At 41.7% G+C, this 9,868-nt stretch overlaps 1 protein-coding gene across 4 annotated transcripts; it reads right to left on the bottom strand.

Moving 5' to 3' along the window:
* Positions 1 to 3,080: 3,080 nt before the first annotated feature.
* LOC129749062 (uncharacterized) lies at positions 3,081 to 7,870 on the bottom strand. 4 transcript variants are annotated; one of them, XR_008737916.1, is made up of 6 exons: positions 6,459 to 7,870; positions 6,213 to 6,402; positions 5,781 to 6,147; positions 4,667 to 5,730; positions 4,429 to 4,574; positions 3,081 to 3,484 (listed from the first exon to the last, which is right to left on the bottom strand). XR_008737916.1 is itself a non-coding variant. In XM_055743902.1 (5 exons), exons 3-5 carry the CDS (start codon positions 5,359 to 5,361, stop codon positions 3,444 to 3,446), a joined length of 882 nt encoding a protein of 293 aa, XP_055599877.1. In that variant the 5' UTR covers positions 5,362 to 6,147; positions 6,213 to 6,402; positions 6,459 to 7,870; the 3' UTR covers positions 3,081 to 3,443. The 4 variants fall into 4 exon arrangements, 1 of the variants encoding a protein (XP_055599877.1); XR_008737917.1 differs by having other exon boundaries at positions 4,667 to 5,721; XR_008737915.1 differs by having other exon boundaries at positions 4,667 to 6,147; positions 6,459 to 6,873; positions 6,940 to 7,870.
* Positions 7,871 to 9,868: the final 1,998 nt, after the last annotated feature.

The raw sequence follows: 9,868 nt of genomic DNA, 5'->3' as shown, positions 1-9,868 counted from the left end.
TTTGTTGATTTTGTTTGGTCCCGGCACAATTTTTTATCATAAACGATTACAAATCTTTTCAAAAAGTGCTCCTTTTTTGTCGAAAAGTAAGAAATGCTGCAGAAAAATTTCTATTTGCCTGATCTAGGCAAAAGGTAGCGTTCGGAGAAGAGATGGCAGATGGTTTCGTCAAAAAATCAGGACACCGCGAAGAATTTTTTTTTATTTTGCATTTAAAAAACCTGAACACCCCTCATTTTGAAGGTGTGTGTGTGTGTGTGTGTGTGTGTGTGTGTGTGTGTGTGTGTGTGTGTGTGTGTGTGTGTGTGTGTGTATGTGTGTGTGTGTGTGTGTGTGTGTGTGTGTGTGTGTGTGTGTGTGTGTGTGTGTGTGTGTGTGTGTGTGTGTGTGTGTGTGTGTGTGTGTGTGTGTGTGTGTGTGTGTGTGTGTGTGTGTGTGTGTGTGTGTGCGTGTGTGTGTGTGTGTGTGAGTGTGTGTGTGTGTGTGTGTGTGTGTGTGTGTGTGTGTGTGTGTGTGTGTGTGTGTGTGTGTGTGTGTGTGTGTGTGTGTGTCTGTGTGTGTGTGTGTGTGTGTCTGTGTGTGTGTGTGTGTGTGTGTGTGTGTGTGTGTGTGTGTGTGTGTGTGTGTGTGTGTGTGTGTGTGTGTGTGTGTGTGTGTGTGTGTGTGTGTGTGTTCCTATTTTGTTTTTGGAATTCACTCTTCCTTTGTCAAAATGCCGCCCGAGGAAGAAGAGCAGCGTATCAAAATTTTGCTCGCGCATCGTGAAAATCCGAGCTACTCGCACGCAAAGCTGCCAAAATCGCTAAAAGTTGCCAAATAAACCGTTACAAGTGTAATTTAAGTGTTTGGGGAACGTTTGTCGACAGCCAGGAAGTCTGGATCGGGGGGAAATCGAAAACCGGAAGCCGCTGAGACGACAAAGAGAGTTGCCGATAGTTTCAAGCTAAACCCTAACCTCTCTCTCCGAGATGCCGCAAATATGCAGGGTGTATCGTCTACAACCGTGCATCGAGCCAAAAAACGAGCTGGACTATCGACTTACAAGAAGTTAGTGACTCCAAATCGCGATGATAAACAAAATACGACGGCCAAAGCGCGATCCCGGAGGCTGTACACGACGATGCTGACGAAGTTTGACTGCGTGGTAATGGACGACGAAACCTACGTCAAAGCCGACTACAAGCAGCTTCCGTAACAGGAGTTTTGTACAGCAAAAGGAATAGGAAAGGTTGCAGATATTTTCAAGCACATAAAACTGTCAAAGTTCGCGAAGAAATATCTGGTTTGGCAAGCCATCTGTACCTGTGGCTTGAAAAGCAGCATTTTAGCATAGCTTCTGGGACTGTCAACCAAGAAATTAACGTGAAAGAGTGTTTGAATAAACGTCTGCTGCCTTTCCTGAAGAAACACGGTTGTTCCGTACTGTTTTGGCCGGATTTGGCATCTTGCCATTACGGTAAAAAGGCCATGAAGTGGTACGCCGCCTACAACGTGCAGGTGGGTCCCAAGGACAAGAACCCTCCCAACACGCTAGAGCTCCGCCCAATTAAAAAATACTGGGCTATTGTCAAGCGGAACCTAAAGAAGACCAAAAAAAATTGCTAAGGACTGGCTTTCCGTGGCGAAGAAGGTGGACAAGGTGGCTGTACAAAATCTGAGGTCAGAGGTTAAACGTAAGGCCCGGCAATTCGGATTTGGAAAAACGGAAGCCTAATTATATACTTATTAAACTTGAAAAAGAAATTTAATTTATTTTTTTAAATAAACGATTTCACCGATTTACACGCGTTGTCCCTTGACCAAATTTTGACCGTATCACCCTTTATCTGGACACCAGTAGATTGGTGGAAGTTAAATGCAGCTCTTTTTTTATTGCATAAATTATGGCGAAATAACGGTGCTGTATAAGCCTTAATTTATGCAACAGAAAATATAAGAAGTTAGCTTGCTTTTAGTTAATATACAAAAAAAAAAATGCCGAACAAATATCATCTGAACCAAAGATTACCATCGGTTTAAGAGGTTAAACTGTTTTATTACAAATTCAATCATAATCAAGACTTTTTTTCAAAAATCAAGATGGATTCTCGTTAATCAGGACACCTCTGGCACCTTTGGTTCGGAGATCAGCGTCTTTTCTCGTGAACGTACCAATAATAAACTGAGTAAGCTGTCAGATTTCTCGTCAACACAATGCGCAATAGAATTGTTCGAAGCAGGGAATTCCCTACATCAGCGGATGTGAATGCTCTCGCTCAATCTTATGTGGTGATAATCTCACTCTCGATTTCAGTGCGATTTATCTCTCCCCACACAGCTTAGGAGGAGATCAGACGACAAAAAATAACACTCTCTTTCAATGAACAAGCCGATCTGAGGAGTTTTGCCATCAATGGTTCTGAAAGAGCTGAATTCTCTGGATCCCTCGAAAAAATCTGCGCCTGATGGGATACCAAAGTCGCTAATTGTAACCAGCATAACCCAGACAGGAAAAATCGCCCGAAATCGGCCCGATTTTTGTCCGTACATCTGCTCGATCGGTCCGAAATCGTATAAGAAATCGGGCCGAGTTTAGTAGAAAATCGCGCGAAAATGAAACACTTTTTCGGACGACGATAACTTTTTTCAACCAGTTCAAGCAGATCAAATGTCAAAACAAACGGACCGTTTTCCAACCGAATCCAAACAGTTTTCGAATCGTTTCTGGGCCGATGGCCATGGTCCCTCCGAAATAAAGGACCGATTTTGAACCGAAACCGAACAGTTTTTCGAACCGTTTTTGGGCCGATTGCCATAGTGTCCATCCGAAAAAAGGGACCGATTTCGGACCGATACTGAACGATTTTTCGAACCGTTTCTGGGCCGATTGCCAATGCGTCCATACGAATAAAAGGACCGATTTCGGACCGAAACCGGACGAATTTTCGGACCATTTCTGGGCCGATTGCCAAAAGTTTTGTTGTTGTTTTTTCAAGGTTTCGAATGAATTAAAAAAAAAGAAAACCATTGCTTTGTGAACATTTATTGAAAAAATTTAATTTTGAATTCAATGATACATTGTTGTTTTGTTTTTTTTCTCATTTCACAAAACCTAGCTTTTTATGTAGGAATTCTATTAATGCCCAGGTTTGATGCGATACTTGCCCAGTTCTATCAGTTGGACGTTTTTCAATCGGGTGACTACATCGTCGTGGTGTGTGACTATACCACCAGATTGTCGAGGCTGAGTGTTGTTTGTGCTTGGGTTGGCATGGTCGGAACATCCTTTAAATTCTTTTAATGCCGGCCTTACTCTACGAATGACAAATGATACATTTTGACAAACCGAAAAAAAATCCCAAGTTTGTCCCAAGCCAGAAATGTGTTGTCTGATAAGCATGACATCTTGCGACCGGAATATCATAAGGCACCTGATCATTTCAGCCATTGACGTTCTTGTTGTTCTATTTGGCGGTGGGCAGTAGGCCAAGAAACAACTTTAAACCTGAAAAATGATATTAAAAGCATTAATCTACAAATAAAAAGTTGCTTCATGAATTGAATATTTCAAATAATAAAAAACATTACAAACGCAGTGTTGAGAAAAGAACGCTTGTTTTACAAATTCCTGTTTATAAAAATCAACAAAAAATGTTAAACCACTAACTAACAGTGGTTTAAATTTAGTTCATTAAAATTCGTTCCAATTTCCAAATGTTTACCTATAATTTGTTTAGGGAAAAATAAAAATATTGCCAGTTTGGAATACGGGTATAGATGTCAAGATTTCAAATAACGACCAGAAATAAGATAAGAATAAACATTTAGTATCAAATTCTGAAGTATCTAACAAATTTTGAAAATTACTTCTAAAAAAAATCCAAAAACACTGGCACCTAGTAGTTGGATCCATGGGAATTTATAATACTAAACAGGATCACCAGTTTCTGTGGAGGGAGTAGGCGTCTCTCAATCTCAGGAAATAATAATAATAATCGATCTATTAATGTTAATTAATGTTAAATAAATTATGCTACACAGTTTAAACGGAAAACGTTCACCTAAGAACCATTCCAGGCGGATTTTTTTTTATCATAATTCCTTATCTTAACATTTTATTATTGTTTGATAAATAAATTGTGCTTCTTATTTGCAAATCATCAACCTCACTTCTGCCTTAAAGCAAAATTTTTCATTTCAACAGGACTGCCAATCTGACGAATGTTGAAATGTAAGCAGATATAAATTTGTAATAATAAATTCTCAATTCTGTGTTGTATTGTATAAATTTAAAATTTATAATTTTGAAATAATAAAATCAATAAAAGTAGCTTTAACAAACACAGAATGTACTTTCTTACAAATTTTGTCATCTATTGTACTACACAAACATATTGTACAGATGAAGGATTGTGATATACTTCTACTGAGTTAATACGCAAAACTTACCTTTTATACAAACAGCGAAGATTCTGCATTTCGCAGGGAGCACTTGGGTGGAGGTGGTTTCCTTCCCTGCTGCGGTGGTGGCGTAGAATTGACAGGTTGTGAAAAATATTGGGCTTCCTCTTTGGAGTATATTGGGTTTTTTGGTTCTGAAATTAAGCATGAATTGCAAACGTTTGCAAAGATTCAGTGTCATTTGTGTTTTTGATAGAACTACTAAAGGTACAATTTCAATACTAACCTTGGAACTAGGACCAGTGTTAGAGTTATTATAACCACTGAGCCGTTGCCCGTTGCATTTTGCGGTGCATAGTGGTTGGAATAAATGCTGGGGTGCGAATTCTGGTGTTGACCTTGAATCGGTTTACCAGAACTGGTGGCGTAGCTCGTGTTATGAGAGGGACCGCGTTGCGAATTGTGCTGCTGCTGCTGCTGAGAGAAATGGGTCGAGTTCGAGACATTTGTATTTTTTCTCGAATCAGCTTGACCGTTGCAGTTTTGGGAGGTTCGGTTTTCCGCGTGACCGTAATAATAACCTGATTGCTGACCTTTTCCACCATCGCCATGTGAAGAAGAATTAAATTTTCCTTGGGGTATTGTAGTCGGACGACTGTTTGTAACCAGTAGAAGAATTGGCGTTCGTGTTGTGAGATTAGGGCTGTTGATGATGTGGATGACCATTATTCGTAGGGTTGACATTCCTGTTTGCAAAACTGTTAGAGATATTATTTTCAAAACGTTGCTGTTGATATCCTTTACTTGAATTATTGTAATGCGAGGTTGAGCTCGACGGGTATTGGCTAACATTATTATTGCTGGCAGAATGAGATGTCCTATTGATTGTATTTGCATTTGAATCACCATAGCCTTCATTAGCCAATGATTTATTGAAAGGTGTAGATTCTTTACTCGAACTCTTTTATTTAGTGGCATCATATATCTTCATATATATCATGGCAGGATATCTTCCAGGAAATCAAACAGTGAAACTTTAGCCGATTATTCTGACTCAGAATCGCGTTTGCGTGGTTTAACGGGTGGTTTCGTTCTTCCGGTACGAATGTCATTCTGGACCTGCTTCCTCTCTTCTATTTATTGGAGATTGCTTAACGCTCGATTGACCTTGTTTCTAGTTAACTTCAAAGCATGATTTACTTGATCTTCCGAAAATCCTTTATCCATGATCTTCTGAACGTTTGCATCCACCATTTGTTTAGCACCTCCGCCGAAAGTTTTTTTGGTGCCTAGTTTATTAGCTTCGGCTGCGTTTTCCTTCGATTCACGCTTTTCCTTGTTCTGCAAAATCTTAAAATTTTCGTTAATTTTTTGATAAAAAATACCATCTGGTCACCTACTTAATTACGAATCCTAATGCTGATTGTCCGACATACCATCTGGTCTTGAGCCCGGTGCAAATCGTCGATGGCCAGCTCGTAGTTCTCCAGCCGATTCCAGCCTCACCGCGCCGAAACAATACGCTCATATTATCCGAATTCAGGTCAGAGGTTGCAGGCAAACAGAACCACCGTCAAGTAGTTTAACTTGAGTCCAGACAATTGATCCGCTGGAATTGCTCCAGAAGAGTGCGATCTTTGTATTAACTACAAGTAGTTAAAAAAAATGAAAGTATCGTTCTGCTCGGCAATATAATTTGGGTGCGGTACTGATTTCCTGCCGCTTGGAACAGTTCCATGCTTCCAAGTGAGAGAGCATTTCCGTTGTCTAAAATAAAAATAAGATATTTTAGCAGGGGATTTTTCTGTGATTTTCCACCTCAAATTTCTCACAGTTTTTCGGAAAGGACGGTAAACAATCTCCGGTTGAAGTCTCTAATATAAATTTTTGCTGCCAAAACATCCAATAACCGGCATCTCGCGAATCTCATAGCCAACGCCCACATTGGTATCGTTCAGAAGGGGGCATTCGCCACAGGTGATGAAAAATCTTTGGTCTGATTTGCACTTATTTATCTTCATGCTAAAAAAAAGGAAGTTATCTTCTTAACATGCAATGTAAATAAAAAGTCTACCAACCAAAGGAAGAAATTCTCCTTAAAGAACCGCCCGTAGATACTTTCTTAAAGGAACTGTAGTAGTTGAGGATGTCCCCTCCCAGGGACATGAACAGAGATTTTACCGTTCTAATTTTTCCGAAGTTGATTCAAACATCTACCGCTTAGGGGTCCTAGGTTTCATTCCTTTCTCTGCTGATCCCGGTTTGTCGCTTTACTATGGGTCTAATTTTAAACTGTTAGGTAGGTACTTTTTTAGCACTCCTCTTTAACCGAATGGCTTTCATGGACATTAGTTAATCGAAGCAAAACCGTTTGCAAGCTTTACCGAAAACAGCAGTCGCTTCCGGAGTTGATTTATTATCGGAGCGCATTTTGGCTTATATGGAAACAATCTAAGCAGCGTTGGTGATTAATTTTTCCATCGAAGCTTCGACCTAGAAATAACATGTTTATCTTTAATTAAAAGAAAACTGATAGCTTGTGTAATCAGAATATCATACCTTCCAAGGATCGGGTTACTGCTTTCACAAGATGAAGATCACCATGATAACATTTTGCCTTTCGTGCAAATTGGCCACAAGCCAGTGATTTACCTTCTCCAACGCCTCATGTAATTTGATTGTTTCGGGCATCTTATTTCAGAGGTCACAAGTCCGGAAGCACTTTTCTTACAGCAGATGGACAAAGCGGCGAAAACTTCCGTCTGAACTATTCAACACTTGCAGCAATTCTCGATACAACTGCTTCCCCTTCCAGGGAAACCGAAAACCCCTTGAATTTTTGGTAACTAACCTTCAAGAAGCAGAAAGAATTACATTAAAGTTAAAAAAATTAGTATCTTCCTAAACAAAAAAATAAACCCAGACTTACAACATCTGGACTGCTCGATGCCAGATTTCTCAAATTTTTCTTAATCCGATTCGGGCAAAATTACCCGGGAGATAATGCCTGAGGGTGCGGCGGAATTTGATTCGGAGTAGATGTATTGTTTGGTCCATCTGCAGGTCCAGTTCCTCCGTCCTTTTTTTCTGGGATTTGTTGGCCCCAATGCTAGCATTGGCGGCAGCGTCGTCATCGGAAATAACGGCTGGTTTTGCTGTTTGGCTGCCTGTTGCTGTTTGATAACGGAGTGAGCGACCGGTTACCGGTGGTACGTTGGGTGCTTGTTGAGCCGTTCCAATGAATGATGACTCATCCAACGTTAACGCGAAATGTGAGAAGGAGCAATGTAAATATTTAATCAAATGCGATTTTCGCGATTTTAATTTAAAATAATGAAAAGCGCAAATGGCGGCTTCGACTTACCCATTCGAATATTTCATTTCGGCTTACGAACTATAAACTTCATAAAGTGACCCGTTGATACCAGCTGATAGACTTTTCGCCCTCAGCAAACAATAATATAACAAAAACTGATAAAGAAAACTCTAATTTTCCATTAATTACCAGTATTGTAATGATTCGCATTGCGACGAAACCAGACCGACATGACAGTTTTCTCGTTGGTTCGTTTTCGTACAGCCGATGCGCTTTGCAAAAAAAAACATACCGTTTAGATTTCGAGCAATCGAGCAGACGGATGGAAATCGAACCGAAAATGTACCGAATTCTAACCGCTAGAATTCGAGTGCCGCCATCTCTGTTTTGCAATCGGCCCGATTGAGCAAACCTTCCTGACAGGGAACCTGTACTGCCTAGTTCTGTAGGGATCTTTGTTAAAAGCGCGTACCATGCAAGGAAGCGCCTTAGTGAGCAACGAAGGAGGACCACCTGACATTCCCTAGCGCACCACCAACCAGTGCGATCAGGTCAACGGGAGCGTATTTGGCGGATAGATGGTGCTGTACGCCTTGGTAGCACCATTACCAAGAATGACAAGAGGGCATGATGGGAGGAATCCATGGATACACCACAAAGCCTTTGACCTGGATCGGGATCAAAGACCGCATGCAAGATCCGCTTCATTTGGATGGAAGATCTCGACGAAGCCGCACAATCCTGTGAACGCCATCAACCAGCTGCGAAGAGCGTTCGAACATCCAGGACCCCGATATTTGGCTTTGGAAAACCATCCCACCGTGCCAGCGTCCGTCAACCAGTGCTGGTCGTTTAGGGTTCATTCCACCGAGCCACCTTGGTAGCATCCGTTTACCTGTGCTGGCCATTCTAGGGCTTAAACCCAGTTGGCTGGATTACCGGCCTCAGTCAACCTTGCTGTACGTCATTAGGCCCGTGCTGCACCTGACCTGGCTCCTCGACCGCCCGTACACTGACCGCCTGTGTCGACCATTTGCACCGGAAATCCCCCCCAGAGGTGTTCGGAATTAGTGTAGTGCAATCAGGCAGCCATCAACAACCGACGGCCAGGACGTCAGAGATGCAGTATCAGCAGTGACCCGTTGACCTACCTGTGACCCACGTTCCAGAGGTCCTTCCGGCATCCGTTTCGGGGAGAAGTCTTTCCTTGGCCCACAGGCTTCGGCTGTTCCAGCTCACCGCCTGTAAGACGCCACCCTAAGGTAGGATACAACCCAGCTTGATCTAGGGAAAGTTCTAGTGACCATTTGTGTGAACCCCAAGATAGGGAAATAAAGGTGGGATTTCTTTAACGCGCGTTTAAGGTGTTTCCTTGTTCCGAATCTTCGAGTGTTCCGACCCTGAGGCTTAGAGGGGGGGTTCTAGCTCGGCTGAGCAGTCTGGGGAACCGTTGGTTACATAGTTTAAAAAAAACGTGTCCCGCTTGTCACACCGCTTTGCATGATTTTCAATTGATCGATCTCGGAAAGTACTTCTCCAACTTCTTAAAAAAAACGCCTATATTTCACCGATCCACAAGTCTGGTAATGCTCATCGTGTGGAAAATAACAGACCAATTTCAATTCTTCGCTGCTTTGCCAAAGTGCTAGAAGTCTAGAATACAAAAAAAAATTCAACACCTGCTCCGATACTCACCAAGGTCCAGCACGGGTTTTCCAGGAAACGTTCAACCTTGATAAACCTAATGATCTATGCCAGCGATTTGCATACTGAAACAAGATAAATTCTAAAAACTAATTCGATATACGTAGATTTCTCCAAGGCTTTCAACCAAATACCTCACAGATTCGCAAGCGTAAAACTTGACCGATATGGATTTTCTGAGTGGGCATCTGAATAGCTATATTCGTACCAGCTGAACCGCCAAGGTTTTCTAAACATTCGTGGAATTCACTCCTCCGTTTTCCACATGCCTTCTAGAGTCCTGCAGGGCAGCCATCTTGGACCGCTTATTGTCGTACTTTTCAAGAACAACAACCAGGTAGCATTCCTTCAGTCGCCGAAACTGATTCGTTGAATCGATAGTGGATTGTGCTGCACTTCAGGAGGACATCGACCGTTTATTATTATGGTGCGATATCCACAATATGAGAGTAAACGCCGAAAAATGTA

The sequence above is a fragment of the Uranotaenia lowii genome, chromosome 2 (genome assembly GCF_029784155.1).
Source record: "Uranotaenia lowii strain MFRU-FL chromosome 2, ASM2978415v1, whole genome shotgun sequence".
In the NCBI taxonomy this organism is placed as follows: Eukaryota; Metazoa; Arthropoda; class Insecta; order Diptera; family Culicidae; genus Uranotaenia; species Uranotaenia lowii.
Note: the sequence above shows the minus strand (reverse complement) of the source record. Positions and strands in the feature narration are given on the sequence as shown.